The sequence below is a fragment of the Megascapheus bottae genome, chromosome 6 (genome assembly GCF_031878675.1).
Source record: "Megascapheus bottae isolate mThoBot1 chromosome 6, mThoBot2.hap1, whole genome shotgun sequence".
NCBI classification, from domain to species: Eukaryota; Metazoa; Chordata; class Mammalia; order Rodentia; family Geomyidae; genus Megascapheus; species Megascapheus bottae.
In genome coordinates this window covers 65,110,387-65,130,838 of record NC_143514.1, presented here as the reverse complement: position 1 = coordinate 65,130,838, position 20,452 = coordinate 65,110,387, and the positions used below count along the sequence as shown (strand labels likewise).

Sequence of the window (20,452 nt, the reverse complement as noted above, 5' to 3'; positions counted from 1 at the left end):
GGTCCCACAACGAATGACTGAGTCTGCAGAGGAGGACTTGGAACACAGATAGCGAGCGAGACTGCTCTCTCTGTTCCTCTTCCCTGTCCTCAGAGTTCCTAGATAAGAGTTACATATAAAAGCCTGGCGCCCTTGGCTCGAGATTCCAAGCCGGCCCGAAAAAGCAAAGTCCTTTGATCACCAATTAACCAAAAAGTACGGCTCAAGTGGTAGAGAGCCAACCTTGAGCGAAAACCCCAAAGGACATGGCCCAGTCCCCTGGGTTCAAACCCCAGGACCGACACACACATTTACTTTATTTTTGGTCGGTTGTGGGACTTAAACTCCGTGCTTGAGCACTGTCCCCGAGCTCTTCAGCTCAAAGCTCTACCCCTTGAGCCACAGCACCACGTCTGGTATTCTAGTGGTTAATTAGAGATGAAGAGTCTCTGCCTTTAGTGTCCGGGCTGGCTTTGAGCCGCGATCAGTAGCTAGAATTACAGGCATGAGCCACCACTCCCGGCTACATTCCTTTGTTTTTAGTGAAGGAGGCCAAGAAAGAAAAGCCGGGACTGGAGGTGGGGGGAAAGAAAAACTAACTCGAGTTCGTGGGTAGACGAGCCCATTTTGAACCTGCAGAATAGCCGGGTCCTAGGGCTAAATCCCATTCTATTGCATCTCGGGACTTGTGGCCAACCCCGATGCATGAAGGGAATCGTAGTCCTTCCCCGTTCTCCGCCGCCGTGGCCGCCTTCACTTGGTCTTTCCCAGCAAGCTCAGCGCCAGCACCGACCGCTGATTGGCTGCTGCAGGAGCGGCAGCTCTGGAGGCAGCGGTTGCTCGGGGTTTCCGGTGCGAGGCCAGAACGAGGGACGCTGTCGGGCGTCGGCGTTGAGGTTTGTCTGGTGGCGGCTGCTGGGACGGGACCACTATAGTGTCTGTAGACTAGAATGCAGGGGCCAGCCGAAGCGTCACGGTGACTCCGCGCGTGGGCGGGGGGGGGGGCGCGAAACGCCTGGCGCGTGCGCAGACGTGCTGCGCGGCTGGAGGGCACGCGGGGCTTGGGTGTGGGCGTGTATGTGCCTGTGCGCGCGCGCGGGGGCCCACGTGGGGCCCGGGGGGAGCAGGGGAGGGGTCAGGACTCGAGCGTCCCGCCACGTCAGTCTGGGGCCCGGAGCCAATCCCGTGCACGGCCTGCCGTAGGGGGTCGTGTCGTGCCGGAAAGTGGCTTGAGGAGAAAGGAGGCCTCTTTTCTCATCCCTTGCAGGAGTCGCGCCCCGAAAGCCCGCTGGCCGAGGCACCCAAGTCTCCAGACTCGCCGAGACACACGGAATACCTGGCTTCTTCCGGCCTTCGGGCCGCCTGGTGTTGGGATTTCTGACCCTGGCTGCGAAGAATTTAGAAGACTGTATAGTTGGCGGTAGTGATTGTTTCTGAAGGATTTGCCCCTCACCCAGCGGTGCATATCACAATGAAGAACCAAGACAAAAAGAATGGGCCTGCCAAACAGTCCCACCCCAAAAGCAACCCGGGTCAATCGGAAGTCGGACCGGAGAGAACCCAGGGGCTGCGGCCCAGCACAACAACAGCAGCTGAAGGTTCCACCAGTCAGGCTCCTGGGAAGACCGAGGGTGTGTGCCAGCTCTGCGTTTCCAGCGGTCAGAGGGAGGAGTTTGTGGTACTGGCCTGACTTCTGGAGTAAGAGGCCGAGGCTCCTGCTCACCCAGGAAGGAGGAAATGTCGAATGAGAGGAAGCAGTGCCCACCTTCTGTGATTTCCCCCCACACTTCCTGGGGCAGTGGTAGAGGTCTCACTCTTAGCACTATATTACAACTCTCTCAAACCAGGTTCTGGCCAGGTTTCAATCTGGTGACAGCTAAGTGAGACACCCCACCCCCTAGCCCCAGCAAAGCCAAAACACCTCGGTCAGTGGTGGGTCATTGGCTTTCATATTTGAGATGTTTCTGAAACTGTCAATAGCAAAATTATGGCGTTTGTTGCCCAGGAGATGTGTTAGAAGTTGAGTTCTGCCTACATGCTAGCCCTGCTTCCTGGCTGCTTTACATACTTGGTTTCATGTTCATAAACATGATTGGGTAGCAAGAAATAGTTAACATCATTTTGCAAGTAAAAGAAATTAGACAAACAAGCCAGTGGTATAACCATCTTTTCCTTTCACCCTTATCCTTCCTTGTAGGAGCCCAAGCCAAAGCAGCTCAGTCTGGTGCCCTCTGTGATGTCTCTGAGGAGCTGAGCCGTCAGTTGGAAGACATACTGAGTACATACTGTGTGGACAACAATCAAGGGGCCCCAGCTGAGGATGGAACACAGGGTGAGCCCACTGAACCCAAAGAAGCAGAGAAGGCCCGGACTTATGCTGCAAGGAATGGGGAGCCTGAGCCAGGGACCCCAATAGTCAACGGTGAGAAGGAGACCTCCAAGGGAGAGCCAGGCACAGAAGAGATACGAGCTAGTGATGAGGTGGTAGACCGAGACCACCGAAGACCACAGGAAAAGAAGAAAGCCAAGGGTCTGGGTGAGAGCAGCTACTTGCAGGACTGAATTGTGGGGAGGAATTTGGACCTTTTGTTCTATGGGCTCACTTCCTCTGGCAGGATTCAGAGGAAACTTCTCAGAGCAGCTGTCTCTAGTTCATTAAAGTCCAGGGATGTTTAGTTCCTCTGTAGAAATATGAAAGTCACTGGGCAAGACCTTCTAGCTTTGGGTGCAAGTGGAGGCTGAGATCCAAACTTTTCTAGTTCAGAAAGTGGAAAATGGAAGGATAGACTCCTGTGCTAGGCATTGCCATTTCTTTTTTTGCCAGTCCTGGGGCTTGAACTCAAGGCCTGGGCGCTGTCCTTGGGCTTTCTCAAGGCTAGAGTTCTACCACTTGAACCACAGTACCACTTCCAGCTTTTTTTCTTTTTTCTCTATGTATGTGGTACCAAGGAATTGAACCTGGGTCTTCGTGCTTGCTAGACAAGCAGTCTACTAACTAGGCAAAACTCATGGCCCCAAGACAGCACCATTTCTAACCAGCATTATGACCTTAGCCATGTCCTTTCCCCTCTCTGGCTCATATTTTCCATGTTTTTATAATAGAAGAATTGGACTTGGAAGTGGCACTGTGGCTAAAGGGGTAGGGCGGTAGCCTTGAGCTGAAGAGCTCAAGGACAGAGACCAGGCCCGGAGTTCCAGCCCCACAACCAACCCCCCCCCAAAAAAAAAAATTAAAACAATAAGCCAGACAGGAGTCCTCATGAGAACCAATAGAAGGCCTACTTCATAAGGTTTACTGCCCATGGGTATGAGTTTCATGCAGGAGCCCAGCAGAACCCACCCCACTGATTGGACTTGACCTGAGACTTGAAATCTTTATGTTAAGATGTCTGGGCCTGTCAAAGCTAACAGACACTTTAGAAGCCTGATCTGAGGCACATGGAAGACTCTCTGACATTAGGAATGTTGAGGAGAGAAAACACAGAATCGAGGTTAACAGATAAAGTGCCCATGTCCTGGTCCCTATTCCTTCCACTCTTTCCTTGTCCTAATTTAAAGAGGCACTTTTGTTTTGTTACTGTTTATAAACTTTGTGTGAGGTGTATGTGTGTGTATAATATTTATTTTAAAGTTTATTATTTGTCAGCTGGGCGCAATGGCTCACGCCTGTACTCCTAGCTACTCAGGAGGCTGAGAGCTGAGGATCAAGGTTCAAAGCCAGCCTGGGAACTAAAGGACCTGAGACTCTTATCTCCAATTAACCTCTAGAAAACTGGAAGTGGGGCTTGGCTCAAGGGTAGGATGGTAGCCTTGAGCTAAAGAGCTCAGGGACAACACCCAGGCAAAGTTCAAGGCCCATGACCCACAAAAAACAAAAAAAGTTTATTATTTGTCTGTATCTGTTGATAGTCATTTAGGTCATTTTCTCTGAGACCAGGAGACATAAATGTATTCTTTTTTGGACTTCAACGTTGTCAGAGAGTCTTTTTGATGTTGAAACTATGGCCCTGAATTTGCAGGTGGGCACATCCTGCCACTTGGTAGAGAACATTTTTTCCTACCTGTGATGCCCATTGAAATTTTCACAGTGATTAATTATGTGTTTTTTTAATCGGGCTTGAACTCAGGGTGTTGGTGCTGTCCCCGGGCCTCTTTGTACCCAAGGATAACATTCCAACACTTGAGCGACAGTGCTACTTCCAGCTTTTTCTGAATAGTTTATTGGAGATAAGAATCTCAGAGACTTTTCTTCCCCAGCAGGCTTCGAACCATAATCTTCATATCTCAGCCTCCTGAGTAGCTAGTATTATAGGCATGAGTTACTGGTGCCCAGTCAATTCATTTAATGTAGCCTGTGATATCCATATGGGCATTACTGCTACTACACTGATAGCAAGATTCAGTTGGTTGTGGGCTAGATTGTAGCTCAGTGGCAAAGTACTAGCCTAGCAAATGCAACATACCAGTACTAAAAAGAAAAGAAAAGACAAGATTAAATTGGTTCTAATCCTCATGAAGCACCTTGTTCAGTAGGTTAGTCTGTGTCAGAGCTCACAATGTGTGTCCTGTCCTGGAGGGGACCCCTAAGAAGAAGCTGCATGCTTTTGTTCCCTGTGCTTTACAGGGAAGGAGATCACCTTGCTGATGCAGACACTGAACACACTGAGTACTCCAGAGGAGAAGCTGGCTGCACTGTGCAAGAAGTATGCTGAACTGGTCAGTGCCCTTTTCTGCTGATTCCTACCCAACCTTTGGGAAGTTAGCAGGGCCATAGGAGTAGGATGGGAGGGGCAGGACAAGTAGCTGGCTTAATTCCTGCTCATCTTTCCTCTGAGCCCTTATTCCATCCACTAAATCAAGAGTCCTTTCCCAGCCAGCCACTTTAGAGCTGACACTAAGAGTTACAAAAGAGGAGAAACTTAAGATTCCTTGAAAGAAATCTCTCAAAGAATGTTACACAGGTAGCAGAGCCCAAGCTCCTTGGCCTGAGTCACTGATACCATGTGTTCTTTACTCAAGTGTTTCTCTGTGCATCTCTAAAATAAAGAGGCACTGGTGGTTCACACCTATAATCCTAGCTACTCAGGAAGCTGAGATCTAACAACAGAGATTCAAAGCCAAACCAGGCAGGAAAGTCTGTGAGACTCTTATTTCCGATTAACCACCAAAGAGAAGGAAAGGGAACTGTGGCTCAAGTTGTCGAGTGCCAGCCTTGAGCAAAAGAGGGAAAAGAGATAGTACCAAGGTCCTGACTTCAAGCCATACCACTGATGCAAAACAATAAAATGGGGAGTGGGTTGTGTTATATCTACCTTACAGAATTTTTTTTGGGGGGGGGGGCCTGAGCACTGTCCTTGGGTTTTCATGTGCTCTACCACATGAGCCACAGTACCATTTCTAGTCTTTCTATGTATGTAGTATCCAAGAAATGAACCCAGTCTTTGTGTATGCTAGGCAAGCACTTTACCTCTAGGCCAAATTTCCAGCCCTACCTTATGGAATTCTTTTTGCCAGTTCTAGGGCTTGAACTCAGGGTCTGGGCTCTGTCCCTGAGCCACTCTGTGATCAAGGCCAGCACTCTACCACTTGAGCCACAGTGCCACTTCTAGCTTTTTCTGCTTATGTGGTACTAAGGAAATGATCCCAGGGCCTCATGTATGCTAGGCGAGCACTTTACAACTGAGCCACATTCCCAGTACCTCTTTTTTTGTGGCCAGTCCTGGGGCTTGAACTCAGGGCCTGGGTACTGTTCCTAAACTTCTTTGCTTAGGCTAATGCTCTACCATTTGAACCACAGTTCCACTTCCAGCTTTTTAGGGAGCAATTGAAGGTGAATTTCATGACCTTTTCTGCCTACATTGGCTTTGAGCCTTGATCCTCAAATCTTAGCTTCCTGAGCAGCTAGAATTACTGGCATAAACCACCAGCACCCAGCTAAATATATGTTATTAAATAGGGGACTGTGGAACATAGTTAAGTGGTAGAGCTCATACTTATTTTGTGAAGCCCTGGGTTCAGGCTCATCACCACCATCTACCTGTACGCATGTATAACATACATACATAAAATTTCATCTATTTCTTTTCACTTTTGTAGTGTTGCCATTAGAAGAAGTTTAAATTACATATGTGGGTCACATTTTATTTCTACTGTCCGAGACCTGGCAGCTAGCATGGATGAGATATGAGCCAAGTGAGATTATGAGGTCAAGAGGGTCAAGGATTATCCATATTGAAACAGCCAAGAATCGGAGCAGAGGAATAAGAGAAGTTAAATATTTAAATATATGTTAAGTACAAATGCATATATATGTCCACATACACATAATGTATTTATCTGTATATGTGTGCATATGTGTATACGGTCATAATGAAAAGCATTAAACTTGTACAAAAGACAGGCACTGGAGGCTCATGCCTGTAATCCTAGCTACTCAGGAGGCTGAGATTCTAGGATCACAATTTAAAGCCAGTCCAGGGAAGAAAGCCTATGAGACTCTTATCTCCAATTAAGCATAAAAAAAACAAGCACTGCTGGCTCATGCCTGTAATCCTAGCTACTCAGGAAGCTAAGATCTGAGGATTGCAGTTCAAAGCCAGATGGGGCACTAAAGTCTGTCAGACTCTTAAATAACCACTAGAAAACCTGAAGTGGTGCTGTGGCTCGAGTGGTAGAGAATTCTGTGCCCAGGCCCAGAATTCGAGCCCCATGACCACCACCACCAAAAAGCAGCCGGACACAGTGGCTCATGCCTAGCTCCTCAGAAGGCTGAGACCTGAGGATTGAGGTTCAAAGCCAGCCTGGACGCTAAAGACAGTGAGCCTCTTATCTCCAATTAACCACTAGAAAACAGGAAGTGGGGCTGTATTTCCAGGGGTAGGGCAATGGGTTTGATCTAAAGAGCTCAGAGATAATGCCCAGGCCCAGAGGTAGGATGGTAGTCTTGAGTCGAAGAGCTCACAGACAGTGCCCAGACCCAGAGCTCAACCCCCACAACTGACAAAAAAAAAAACAAAAACAAGTGGGGCTGTGGCTAAAATGGTAGAGTACTAGCCTTGAGCATATGGCCAGGAGTGTGGCCCAGTGGTAGAGTGCTTGCCTAGCATGCACAAAGCCCTGGGTTCGATTCCCTGATACCACATACTCAGAAAAAGCCAAAGTAGTACTGTGGCTTAAATGGTAGAGCACTATGACAAAGCTCAAGTAAAGTGCCCAGGCCCTGAGTTCAGGTTGTGAAGACTAGCAAGCAAAAAAAAAAAGCTCAGGGACAATACCCAGACTCAACATTCAAGACCCATGTCTGACTTCAAAACAGGAATCATGATGAGAATAATAATGAATTCTGAAAGAAATGAGAGGAAATTACGGGGTCTATGAGTGAGTCAGAGGGGAGCGTAGTAGGTAATCACCCTAGAGACTGGTGATTTGGGGTCATACAATGATCTGAAGTATCTTAGCTCTTGTCTCTGTAGTTTGAGCTAGGTTAGAAGCTGGGTCTCCTGTCTGTGTGACACCCACACATTGGTTATCCTTTCCTGTATGTCTATGATGAAGCCTTAGGTTAGTGTGGACTTTGTAATAGTATCAATCAGAGTCTGCCTGGAGGAAGAGGCCATTGCCTCAGTAGAGTCCCCCAGCACTTACTGCCCTTCCTGTCCCCAGCTGGAGGAGCACCGGAACTCACAGAAGCAGATGAAACTCCTACAAAAGAAGCAAAGCCAGCTGGTACAAGAGAAGGACCATCTGCGTGGTGAGCACAGCAAGGCCATCCTGGCCCGTAGCAAGCTGGAGAGCCTGTGCCGAGAACTACAGCGACACAACCGATCCCTCAAGGTAGGTCAGGGGTCCCTGGCTTTTCCTTCACCCATCTGGTGGGTTTTCCCTCAAAATAGTTAGGCTCACAGTATAGAAATATACCTTTTTGAGGCTGGGATTGTAGCTTGATGGTAAAGCACTTCCCTAGCATGTATGAGACCCAGAGATCTGTGCCCAGCACCCAGAAGATCTTCAAGAGAAGCACTCCAATGCTTGACTTGTACCTTATATTAGATAACATAAAAGTAAGATGCTAAAACATATTCCTAGCCCAAAAATGTAACCCTTTAAACTTACTTCTTCATGTGTAATTTTTTTTTATTTTTTGTATCAGAACTGGGGTTTAAACTTAGGGTCTTGTGCTCTCATTTGACTTTTTTTTTACTCATACCTAATGCTCTGTTACTTGAGTCACACCTCCATAGCTGGCATTTTGCTGGTTAATTAGAGATAAGAGGCTCACAGACTTATGCCTAGGCTGTCTTCAGATGATACTTTGCAAGGCCGGGGGTTTGGCCTAGTGGTTAAAGTGCTTGCTTAGCATGCATGAAGACCCGGGTTCGATTCCTTGGTACCACAAACATAGAAAAAGATGGAAGTGGTGCTATGGCTCAAGCGGTAGAGCTCTAGCCTTAAGAAAGCCCAAGGACAGTTGCTTAGGCCCTGAGTTCAAGCCCCAGGACTGGCAAAAAAAAAAAACCAAAAACAACAAAACTTTCCAGATGTCAGTCTCCTGAATATATAAGCTACCCCATTGCTTTCTCTTTGGCATCACACTTGCAAGGCTGACATGTCACCACTTCAGCCATGCCTTCAGCCCACTTCTTTTAACATTTGTGGGTAGGCATGCTATATTTTTATCAGTGTCCTACTTGAGGTATTTTTGAGTTGTTTCTAATTTTTTACTATGACATACAGGCTGCAGTGAGAATTCTTGTTTTGTGTATTCCTGGGCAATCTGTAGAATTTATCAGTGGAATGAATTTCGGAAGTAAAATGACCAGGTAAAAGGGATGTAGGGAGATTCTAAATTTTGGTGGGATTTTCAGGTTGCCTTTCCAGTGAGGAAACAGTGTACTCCCCAACAGCAGTGCCTGGTTGTTAATTCTACACAATCCTGCCAGCCCCAGGTCTTACAAAATTATATTAACTGGCTGGGCCCCTGGGTGGGGCCAAGGCACAAAACCACCTTATTTATTATTTATTTTATGTCAGTTGTGGGGCTTCAACTCAGGTCCTGGTCATTGTCCCTGAACTCTTGCTCATGAATAGGTGCTCTATCACTGAGCCATAGCTCCACTTCCACAAACTACATTATGGTTATTGTTGTTGTTGGTCATAAAACTTGAACTCTTACAGCCTTACCCCTTGAGCCACAGCACCACTTCCAATTTTCTAGTGGTTAATTGGACATAAGGGTCTCATGGACTTTAGTGCCCAGCCTAGCTTTGAACCATGATCCACAGATCTCAGCTTCCTGAGTAGCTAGGATTGCAGGCATGAGCCACTGCGCCTGGCTTCACAAAACAACATTTAAGCAAAAATACTTTGTCTGAAATCTTTAGTAAAGCCACACTGCCTTGGAATGGCACTTAATGTGTGTGCACGCATTGTTCTAGGGCAAAAAGGTTGTGTAATGTTTTTTAACTGACTGGGAGATGCAGTGGGAAACCCCGCTGTGTGATCTCCTGGAGCCTAGTTGTCTACTCCTTGTTCTGGCAGCAGGGAGGACTGTTGGTAGACTTGTCTGGGAACTGGGTGGGGAGTGGTGAATGATGGTGCTGGCTTCTTTGCCCAGGAAGAAGGTGTGCAACGGGCCCGGGAGGAGGAGGAGAAGCGAAAGGAGGTGACCTCACACTTCCAAGTGACACTCAATGACATTCAGCTACAGATGGAGCAGCATAATGAACGTAATTCCAAGCTGCGCCAAGAGAATATGGAACTGGCAGAGAGACTTAAGAAGCTTATCGAGCAGTATGAACTACGCGAGGAGGTGAGGTGCTGTGGACAGCAGCCATGGGTAGCACATGGTTCCCTCATGGTTAGCTTGGGTGTGTATCCAACACCAGCATAGGACCCTGCAGGTTCCTTGTCCTTTCTCACAGATGGTGATCATGGAGAAATAACTCACTACTGGACACCGGTGGCTCGCTCCTATAATCCTAGCTACTCAGGAGACTGAGATCTGAGGATTGGGGTTTAAAGCCAGCCTAAGCAGAAAAGTCTCTGTGAGACACTGATGTCTAACCACCAGAATACCAGAAGTGGCGCTGTGGTTCAAGTGGTAGAGCAATAGCCTTCAGCTGTAGAGCTTAAGGACAGCACCCAGGCCCAGAGTTCAAGCCCCACGACTGACAAAAGTAAAAATAAAAATCAGAGGTGGTTCTGTGACTCCAAGTGGTAGAGTACTAGCCTTGAGCAAAAAGAGTCTCGGGAACAGTACCCAGGCCCTGAGTTTGAGCCCTACAACTAGCAGGGAAACAGTTGGGGAAGTTAACATACATTGCACACGGCGGGACGGAGGTATATACATTACACATTGCACAGAATCTTGTCTCAAATGCCAGGGTCAGGTATCTGCTGGAATTAGAGGCATCCAGACTTAGAATATGTACATGTTCCAGCAGGGCCTTGGGGCATCACCTCCTAATCAGACACATTACTATCAGAGGGAAATATCCAGATTCAGTGGAATAGATAGATGAAATTGGGCTGTCAGTTTCTGATAACTTTAGTCCTGGGAGATTTTTAGAATTTGGAATTTCAGGCTGGGAGTGTAGCCCAGTGGTAGAGTGCTTGCCTAGCATGAAGCCCAGGGTTCGATTCCTCAATACCACACACACAGTAAAAGCTGGAGGTGGTGCTGTGGCTCAAGTGGCAGAGTGCTAGCCTTGAGCAAAATGTGTTCAAGGACAGTGCCCAGGCCCTGAGTTCAAGCCCCACGACTGGCCAAAAAAAAAAAAAAAATGGAATGTCAGGTGATGTGCTGGATCTGTGGGCAATGAAGGCACCAGGAGGTGTGTCCACTAATTGCTTGCTGCCTCTGCCCCTTGAAAAGGATAGACTCACCTCCTTAGCTAGCAGTGGCTAGTTGTTCAGGCACTGGAGCCTTTAAAGTCTTCCATGCTAGCCACTTGGTTGTGCTGAGCCTGTCTTTGCCATAAGAAGAGTCATAGCCGGGCATGGTGGCTCACACCTGTAATCCTAGCTACTCAGGAGGCTGAGATCTGAGGATCAAGGTTCAAAGCCAGCCCAGGCACTAAAGGACCTGAGACTCCTTTTTTTTTTTTTTTTTTTTTTTTTTTTTTTTTTTTTTTTGCCAGTCCTGGGCTTGAGCTCAGGGCCTGAGCACTGTCCTTGGACTGTCTCAAGGCTAGAGCTCTACCACTTGAGCCTCAGCACCACTTCCAGCTTTTTTCTATGTATGTGGTACCAAGAATCGAACCTGGGTCTTCATGCATGCTAGGCAAGCACTTTGACCACTAGGCCAAACTCCAGGCCCTGAGAGACTCTTTTTTTTTTTGCCAGTCCTGGGCTTGAGCTCAGGGCCTGAGCACTGTCCTTGGACTTTCTCAAGGCTAGAGCTCTACCACTTGAGCCTTAGCACCACTTCTGGCTTTTTTCTATGTATGTGGTACCAAGGAATCGAACCCGGGTCTTCGTGCATGCTAGGCAAGCACTCTACCACTAGGCCAAACTCCCAGCCCCCCTGAGAGACTCTTGTCTTGAATTAACCTCAAAAAAACTGCAAGTGGGGCTTGGCTCAAGGTTAGGGCAGTAGCCTCGAGCTGAAGAGCTCAGGGACAGTGCCCAGGCCAAGTTCAAGACCCATGACCCACAAAAAAAAGAAAAAGAAGAGAGACATAATAGTTATAGGACTCGCAGAGAACTTGCTCTGGACCTGGTACTTTCTTAGAATCAGGCTAAAACAGGCAAAACCTGCCCTCAGGCTTTGTTCACAAGCGAGTATGGCCACCATGTAGATGCAAGGCATAGAGGAGACTCCCTGGCCTCTCTGGAAACAAGAGTGTTCATGACACATTATGTTTGAGAACTGACTCTTGTTTCTCAACCCTGAGAAACATGGAGGCTTTCTGGACAATAGAGTGAGGCACCAAGCCCAAGAATCTGACTAGCAAGATGATGATGGTGATAATGGTAAATAGAGCAAATCTCTATCAGCTGAGTTAGTTGTTTATAGAAGTACTTTTGCCATTTGTTCCTGCTCCCAAGGGAACAGAACTGTAAAAGTGAAGCCTGCTGGTTCCTTGAGTTGGCCAATCTGGGCATCAAAAGATTTGAGTGTGTTTGTTAGGCTTTCTGGAAACTGGTTTCATCCCTAAATGCTATGCTTTCCCCAAGTCTGACTCATTGAGAGAAATAGGTGAAGTAGAAGTTGACCTCTCTGGAACATGGCTTACATCCTACCAGACACATAGGAGTTCAGCCTGTGAGATGGAGGTGGGGAGTTGCCGAGTTTCCTCCTACCAGCAGACCCTTCCACCCTTCCCTGTAGCATATCGACAAAGTCTTCAAACACAAGGACCTACAGCAGCAGCTAGTGGACGCCAAGCTCCAGCAAGCCCAGGAGATGCTGAAGGAGGCAGAGGAGCGGCACCAGCGAGAGAAGGACTTTGTGAGGCTCAGGCCCCAGCGCTGGGGTGGGGGATGGAAGGACATGGGGTAGGGATGGAGGGAAAGGTTATGCTTGATCTGTCCAAATAGCAGTCAGACCAAGCAGTTTCTGTGGGCTGAGAAGGCCAAGCATAGCCCTTGGGGGCTTCTGAGAGGGTCTGGGGGCCTGTCTTGGAAATAGCTCCTGAAAGAGGCAGTGGAGTCCCAGAGGATGTGCGAGCTGATGAAGCAGCAGGAGATCCACTTGAAGCAGCAGGTGAGATGAGACTTGGCTGGGTCCCATCATGGGGGAATGAAACAATACTTCTGAAGATGGGTGGCCACATAGCTAGGACTGACTTCATTCCTAGCTTAGAAGTGTGTACTTTTGAAAAGATGGGTATACAGAATTGTTTTTAGGTTTTAAGAGATCCAGTCTGGGGCTGGGAATGTGGCTTAGTGGTAAAGTGCTTGTGTAGCAAGCATGAAGTCCTGGGTTCGATTCCTCAGTACCACATAAACAGAAAAAGCTGCAAGTGGTGCTATATAGCTCAAGTGGTAGAGTGCAAGAAGCTCAGAAACAGTGCCCAGGCCCTGAGTTCAAGCCCTAGGACTGGCAAAACAAAGAGATCCAGTCTTGAGCTTAGACACTGTGGATCATGTCTGAAATCCTACCTACTTAGGAAGCTGATATCTGAGGATCATGGCTCAAAGCCAGAGGCTGTCGAGGCAGGAAAGTCCATGAGACTCATCTATAATTAACAAGCAGAAACTTTAAAAAGAAAAAGTGAAGCTATGGCTCAAGTGGTAGTGCTAGCCTTGAACAAAAGGTAAGGGATAGCCCTGAGTTCAAGCCCAAGTACCAGCATCAAAAGGAAAAAAAAAATCAGAAAAAGAGGAGTAAGGGTTTTCATATGTTGAAGACACTCAAAATCTTATTTGTAGGCTTAGCATTTTAGATTATTTCCTTCCATATATTTAGTTTCATTGACTGGAAAATGATATCTTGGTATAATTGGTGAGTCAGAATGCCAAGGAAAGATGTAACTTGGCCCAGAGGTTTCTTCCAGAGAAGCTGTCTTACCTGTGCACTTCTTCATCCAGCTCGCCCTGTACACAGAGAAGTTTGAGGAGTTCCAGAACACGCTTTCCAAAAGCAGTGAGGTGTTCACCACATTCAAACAGGAGATGGAAAAGGTAATGGTGGGCCAGGCCAAGTGTGCCTGCACATGCACCGGCCACTTCATTCACAACCCAGAGTGGACTCTGCCGTCAGAAAGCCACCTTCCTATGGGTCCTTTATGGAAGCTCTTCACAGTAACTGATGGCTGTCAAAGGAGCCATTCAGTCAAGCCTTGGTGGCTCTCATCACACTGACAATCCTAATTACTTAGAAGGCAGAGATCTGGGCCTGGGTGCTGGCCCTGAGCTCTTCAGCTCAAGGCTATCTCCTTACCCCTTCAGCCATAGCGTTACTTCCCATTTTCTAGTGATTAATTGGAGATAAGAATCTCATGTTCTTGAGCCGGGGGTTTGGCCTAGTGGTTAAAGTGCTTGCCTAGCATGCAGGAAGACCCGGGTTCGATTCCTTGGTACCACATACATAGAAAGTGGTGCTGAGGCTCAAGTGGTAGAGCTCTAGCTCTACAGGGAAGCTAATACATATAAAGCTTTAAAAACAAAACAGAAGTGGTACTGTAGCTCAAAGTGAGTAGAGCACTAGCTTTGAGGGAAAAAGCTCAGGGACGGTGCTCAGGCCCTGAGTTCAAGCCCCACAATCAACCAAAAAATTAACTAAAAGAGCTGGAGAGGGGTTGATTAATGGCAGATATCAATTTGATTTGTTTTTTAAATGTTTTGTTTTGCCAGTCATGGGGCTTGAACTCAGGGCCTGAGCACTGTCCTTGGACTTTCCCAAGGCTAGAGCTCTACCACTTGAGCCACAGCACCAGTTCCAGCTTTTTTCTATGTATGTGGTACCAAGGAATCGAACCTGGGTCTTCATGCATGCTAGGCAAGCACTCTACCACTATGCCAAACTCCCAGCCCTGTTTTTTAAATTTTTATTCCTGTATTTTGGTACATGGGATTAATGCCAAAGCTTTGTGCATGGTGAGCACATGCTCTACTCCTGAGCTACTTCTCCCCAGCCCCTGCAGCCCTGGTGATGGATTTTTAGCTTAGGACTTCTTGATGGCCAGCTGGCATAAAAGTGCTTGTTACCCACCTTAGGGACATGTGCAAACAACCCAGCTGACTGTTTCTTTCCATCTGTCTATAACTCAGATGACCAAGAAGATCAAGAAGCTGGAGAAAGAAACCACCATGTACCGGTCTCGGTGGGAGAGCAGCAACAAGGCCCTGCTTGAAATGGCTGAGGAGGTAAATAGAATGGGGCTGGGAATGCCTGTCAGGCCCTCTCCTCTCCTTTCTCCCCATCAATGATGCTGTAAACACAAAGTGGAGCTGGCATTCCCATGCATATCTGTCCAAGTCCAAAGGCAATGCCTTTGGGAGGTAGTCAGTGCTGTGATAGGACTGTAGGGAAACCCAAGGGAGCAAATGGAAAAAAAAATCTAAGAAGCAGAAAGAAACTGGGGTTGCTAGCTCTGCATGTACAACAAACAGCTCAGACAACTGCAGTGTAGTGTGCAAGGACAGAGCTAACACTGGAGAAGCAGTTGCAAGCCAGCTTACTAGATGAGGATCTGCTTGAGAGCCAAGGGTAGTCCTCAGATTAGATAGATTCAGATGCCAAGTGCTTTGCCAAGGTCACCTGGTAGATTACTAGACGAGAAATATTTTGACTTCCAAGCCTTGTCCCTTATCTGGATCACACTATTCCCAGCTTATAGCGGTATACCAGAAAGGCAAGGGTATGACAGTTTTACATTTTTTACTATTTTAATATTTTGATGCAACTGCTATTAGCCTTGCTTACAAGTGTTTCCCACCAAGTGTGGCATTGTGCAAGGCGCTGCTGGGAAGGCACTGAAGGCCCCATTTCTCTTCCTAGAAGACACTTCGGGACAAAGAGCTGGAAGGCTTACAAGTGAAAATCCAGCGGCTGGAGAAGCTGTGCCGTGCACTGCAGACAGAACGTAATGACCTGAACAAGAGGGTACAGGACCTCAGTGCTGGCAGTCAGGCTCTCCTCACTGACACTGGCCCCGAGCAGAAGCCAGAGGCTACTCTTAACTCTAAGGAGCAGGGTGGCAAGGGGCCTGTGGCTCAAACACCCGGCTCCCCAAAGGCCACAGAAGTTCCTGCCTGCCCAGGAGTGCTGAGCACAGAAGCATCAGGCCAAACAGGGCCCCAAGAGCCCACCTCTGCCACAGCCTAAACTTCCTGCTATTTAGGCTGTGCTGGGAGGGGAGCAGCAGCCCAGCCAGGCATGGCCTGGACACCACTTCCAGCACTGAGCCAGGGTGCTCTGACCCAGCTGGCATTTGACACTTCGCAAGTTTGGATTTTATGGGTCAGTTTTACACTCATGGGGCACATGTGCAAGGCCACAGGTGCATTTATAAGTGTACTGTGGGCTTGCACTGGGAGTGATGCTAAATGAAGTCCGCAGCTCTGCTGTAAGCTGAAGTCTCACAGAAGAGAGGCCCTTGGTAGCTGCCGTCACAGTGAGCTGGCAGGTCAGGTGACTAGAGCCTTTCCCTGCCTGAGTTGAGGCTCAGACCCCCTCCTAGTCCTTTCGAGCTTGTGACATCTGTACACCCAGGCCTGGACTCCATTCTGTTGTGAGCAAGGCTTGGGCGGCTTGGACTCTCCTAGCTCCCCTGGAGGCCTCGCTGCTCCTCTTAGTTTGGGAACCGTGTCCCTGGGCAGAGCCTTTTGGGGGGCACTTGGAGCTGATGGTTGAGCTGCTTTCCTGCCTAAGACAAGGAACCTGGAGGATGTTTCTGCGTGAGATGGTGCACTGGCCAGGAGCCTCTTGGGCACCGCTTCCCCATACCTTTGGCAGTACCAGGACCAGGCCAATGTTGCTTCTCAGTAGCCTTATCATTCACAGGTGCCTCTAGCCTGCACAAATGACTGACGAGATCATCCAAAGGAATCTTTCTGAAGGTTTTGTTTTGCATGTGCCGGTTTGTATTGCTCTTCTGAGGAAGGAAAAGGAGGGCGCTGCAGCAGTGCGCCAGGTGCCTGGCCTCCAGTGCTCCACCCCTCCTGGCTTCTCTGTTGTCTGGTACTGAGGTTTCCTGTTTGGGAAGGTAAGATTAAGAGAAAGGAAAGGGCTCTTTGGCATCATTTGCATTTCAGTCCTGAGAGGCCATCATGGTGGTGTTGCCATCACCTCCATGAAGCAGTTGCTTCAGGGGTTCCAGGTCCACTTGCCCTCTTGGCTTTATGGGTCTGTTTCTGCTTCTTGCCCACTCTGGACCCCACCCAAATGGGCAGCACTTGAGGTTTGTCCTGGTGCCACCTGCTAGCACCTTCTTGCCCAAGAAATAAGAGCCCTCCATGGGATTCTGCTTCTTTTTCTGTGGAACCTCCCCGCTGTTGTTCAACAGCTAAGGAATGAACTCGAGTGATAGACAGGGCGCAGGGAATCCACAGGATGTCAGCAGGCCTTGCTGTGTCCATCTCCCTTCCCTCCCCTGTGCTTGTGTTCTGCGTGCACCACCTCTGTCTGCTCCAAGTTCTTGTTGCACACCTTTCAGGGCATTAGCCAGTCTTCGCACAGACAATTTTCTGGGGCCACAGAAATGAGTTTTGGGACAGGCCTAGAGGTACAGAACCCATCTTTTGCTGGGTCTTAGCCTCCGTGAACTAAAGGAGCCACAAATCAAGATTGGACCAAGTGAGTTTTGCCTTGCTGTGTTTGAACGCGATCCATTGCCCTGTAAGTCTTTTCATTTTTCACAACTCTCCCCTGAATTCCCCAGATAAATAGGTTCCGGAAGAATGTTATATTCTCCTGAATCACATTGTGACTTAGACCAGACATGGCAAATTAGTCACTCCCTTTGTCCAATGGCATGCCCCACTGGTCCATTTCAGGCTTTCCCAGTGCCCTCACATATCCTTAATTCACTCAAGATACCCCAGCAACAGTATGAGTGTTGAGATTTTGCCATCCTGGCTGAGGTGTGCACAAGTATTTCTTGTTCTCCTTTTCAAAGTCCCTGTATTTGCCATGGTCCCTACCTCTTCCTACTCCAGGAAGGCCATCTCACTCCCAGCTTGTACCAGATGAGAAACACAAGCTCTCAGCCCTACAGGGTTTGCTAAGCTACAGAGGTGCCCCCTTGAAGGACACAAAGGCCTACAGTGCCCGTGTCTCACTTCAGCTACCTCTTAAACACAGGGGGTTAGGGGTAGGGTCCTAGTTGTGGGGTGGGAGGCCAGTGTGTAGGTGGCCCCAGAACTTTGGCTCGGCTCCGTGTATTTCTTAGGCACCCAGGCCAATCTGTATAGACAGGGATCTCTTCCTCTCCACTGACCAAATCTTCCCAATCACAGCTGCTCTCCTTTCCAAAGTCAGCCCAGGAGCCTGGGCCAGATACAGGGGAAGTGGCCGACCACGAGTGAGGGCAGTGCCTTCCTCACCCAGGTGAATCCCACGCACATGACCTCAGTTTCAGGACCAAGAGCTGTGTTGGTTTTCTTAGGATTGTTAGCTTTTCCTCCAGGGCCCTTGCCCTGCCTGCAGTAGCTGGCAGTCAGGACATGTTCTGTTTGGGAGCTTCGTGCACGCTGTGTCCATAGCACTTTTTGTTTTCCATGAGGTATTGGGACCATGGATGGCGCTCAGGCACTTGCTGTAAGAATGTTCTTTCTGTAAAGATGGTTATTTAACCTCCACCTCCACCCCACTGTGGTGGCCTGCAGAGTCTGTTCAGCCCCTCACCCCCCCTTGCACATCACAGAGGCGGTTGTCCTGCTGGGAGCTGCCTGTCCCTGTAACTGCATTCCTTACCCAACCTGGCCACCCGGACTTGTTTGTGCAGATAGCTTTTTTTTTTTCTTTTCTTTTTTTTTTTTTTTTTGGTCCCCTTTTGGTATTCACAACAGCCAGGGACTTGATATTGTATTTTACACCACATTAAATAAAGTCTGTTGCCTTATTTGTTTATTTCCTTACCTGTGGTCATTTCATATCCGGATCCCCATCTGTTTCTCTCCATTGTCACTGACCTTGAGTTGCCTTTGCCAGGAAGGAAGATGACCACATAGAGAGAGCATCAGAGGATTTCCTTTACTAAGAAAAAATAAAGCCAAGCACGGCTTATGCCTGTAATCCTAGCTACTCAGGAGGCTAAGATCTGAGGATCACAGTTCAAAGCCAGCGGAGCACTAAAGTCAGACTCTTTATCTCCAATTAACCACCAGAAAAGCAGAAGTAGTACTCAAGGGGTAGAATGGTAGCCTTGAGCTGAAAAGCTCAGGGACAACGCCCAGGCCCAGAGTTCAAGCCCCACAACTGACCAGAAAAAAAATCCTAGAGGTAAGAGTGTTTGCCTAGTATGCACTGAGCCCTGGGTTCTGTTCCTTGGTTCCACATACACAGTAAAAGCCAAAAGTGTTGCTGTAATTCTAGTTGAAGAGTGCCAGCCTTGAGAAAGTCCAAGGATAGTGTCCAGGCCCTGAGTTCAAACCCCAGGACTGGGAAAAAAAGAAAAAGGAGGGAAAAAAAGGCTAAGCTGGGAATATGGCTTAAGTAGAATACCTAGCATGCAGGAAGCCCTTGGGTTTGGTTCCACAGTACCACAAAAATGGAAAAACAAGTAACACTGTGGCTCAAGTGGTAGAGCAAAAGAAGCCCATGAGTTCAAGCCCCAAAGTAAAATAATCCAAATGTGGTAGCACAGCAGAGGAAGGATTGTCAGTTCAAGGCCAGCCTAAGCTATTTAGCAAGACTCCATTGCAAAAGATTACCACTGGGGGCCAGGAGTTTGGCCTAGTGGTAGAGTGCTTACCTAGCATGCACGAAGACCTGATTTCAATTCCTCAGTACTACATATATAGAAAAAGCTGGAAGTGATACTGTGGCTGAAGTGGTAGAGCTCTAGCCTTGAGAAAGCCCAAGGACAGTGCCCGGACCTTGAGTTTAAGCCCCAGTACTGGCCTCTGGAATCACAGGCTAGTGGAAACTTTACTTGCAGTAAAGGCCATAGGTGCAATGGGGGCAGGAGAGACCTTGCAAAGGGGCAAGCAGAGGCTTAACATTTAGTACATGGTACTATTGTAAGTGTAAAATGGAGGGTGTGAGGCCACAGCACAGGAAGGGGACCTGATGAGTAAAAAATGATTCATACAGGAGGCAAAAGAAGGAACCACAGCCTTTGTACCAGGCTTGGCATATCCCTGCAGAGTCAGGAAATGCATGACAAATGAGCGTGAAACTAGCCTGGGCTATATAGACACTTTTAAAAACCTGTAAGTAGGGCCAGGAATGTGGCCTTGTGGTAGGTAGAGTGCTTGCCTAGCATGCACGAAGGACGGGATTTGATTTCTTGGTGCCACATACATAGAGAAAAGCTTGAAGTGGTGCTGTGGCTCAAGTGGTAGAGCTCTAGCCTTGAGAAAGTCCAAGGACAGTGCTCAGGCCTTGAGTTTAAGCCCATGACTGGGGAAAAAACAAAACTATAAGTAGCTCAAACCTGTAATCCTAGCTACTCAGAAGACTAAGATCTGAGGATCAAGGTTCAAAGCCAGCCAGGGCACAAAAGGACCTCAGACTCTTATCTCCAGTTAACTTCTAGAAAATGGGAAATGGGGCTTGGCTTAAAGGTAGGGCTGTAGCCTTGAGTGGAAGAACTCAGGGACAGCCCCCCAGGCCCAGGGGTAGGGCGGTAGCCTTGAGCTGAAAAGCTTAGAGACAGCACCCAGGCCGAGTTCAAGCCCTATGACCCACAAAAAGGAAAGAAAGGAAGAAAGAAAGAAAGAAAGAAAGAAAGAAAGAAAGAAAGAAAGAAAGAAAGAAAGAAAGAAAGAAAGAAAGAAAGAAAGAAAAAGAAAAGGAAGGAAGAAAAAGGAGGAAGGAAAGAAAGGAAAGAAAAAGAAAAAACAAAAGAAACGAAAACCTGTA

The 20,452-nt window shown here is 48.0% G+C and overlaps 1 protein-coding gene across 3 annotated transcripts; it reads left to right on the top strand.

Moving 5' to 3' along the window:
- Positions 1-807: 807 nt before the first annotated feature.
- Positions 808-18,488, top strand: Txlna (taxilin alpha). 3 transcript variants are annotated; one of them, XM_090335361.1, is made up of 11 exons: positions 808-875; positions 1,247-1,610; positions 2,177-2,311; positions 4,604-4,695; positions 7,642-7,812; positions 9,593-9,787; positions 12,311-12,430; positions 12,611-12,685; positions 13,513-13,605; positions 14,695-14,790; positions 15,425-18,488. In XM_090335361.1, the coding sequence occupies exons 2-11, from the start codon at positions 1,451-1,453 to the stop codon at positions 15,749-15,751; spliced, it is 1,464 nt and encodes a 487-aa protein (XP_090191487.1). In that variant the 5' UTR covers positions 808-875; positions 1,247-1,450; the 3' UTR covers positions 15,752-18,488. The 3 variants fall into 3 exon arrangements, with proteins under 3 accessions (XP_090191487.1, XP_090191484.1, XP_090191486.1); XM_090335358.1 differs by having other exon boundaries at positions 2,177-2,515; XM_090335360.1 differs by lacking the exon at positions 808-875 and having other exon boundaries at positions 1,120-1,610; positions 2,177-2,515.
- Positions 18,489-20,452: the final 1,964 nt, after the last annotated feature.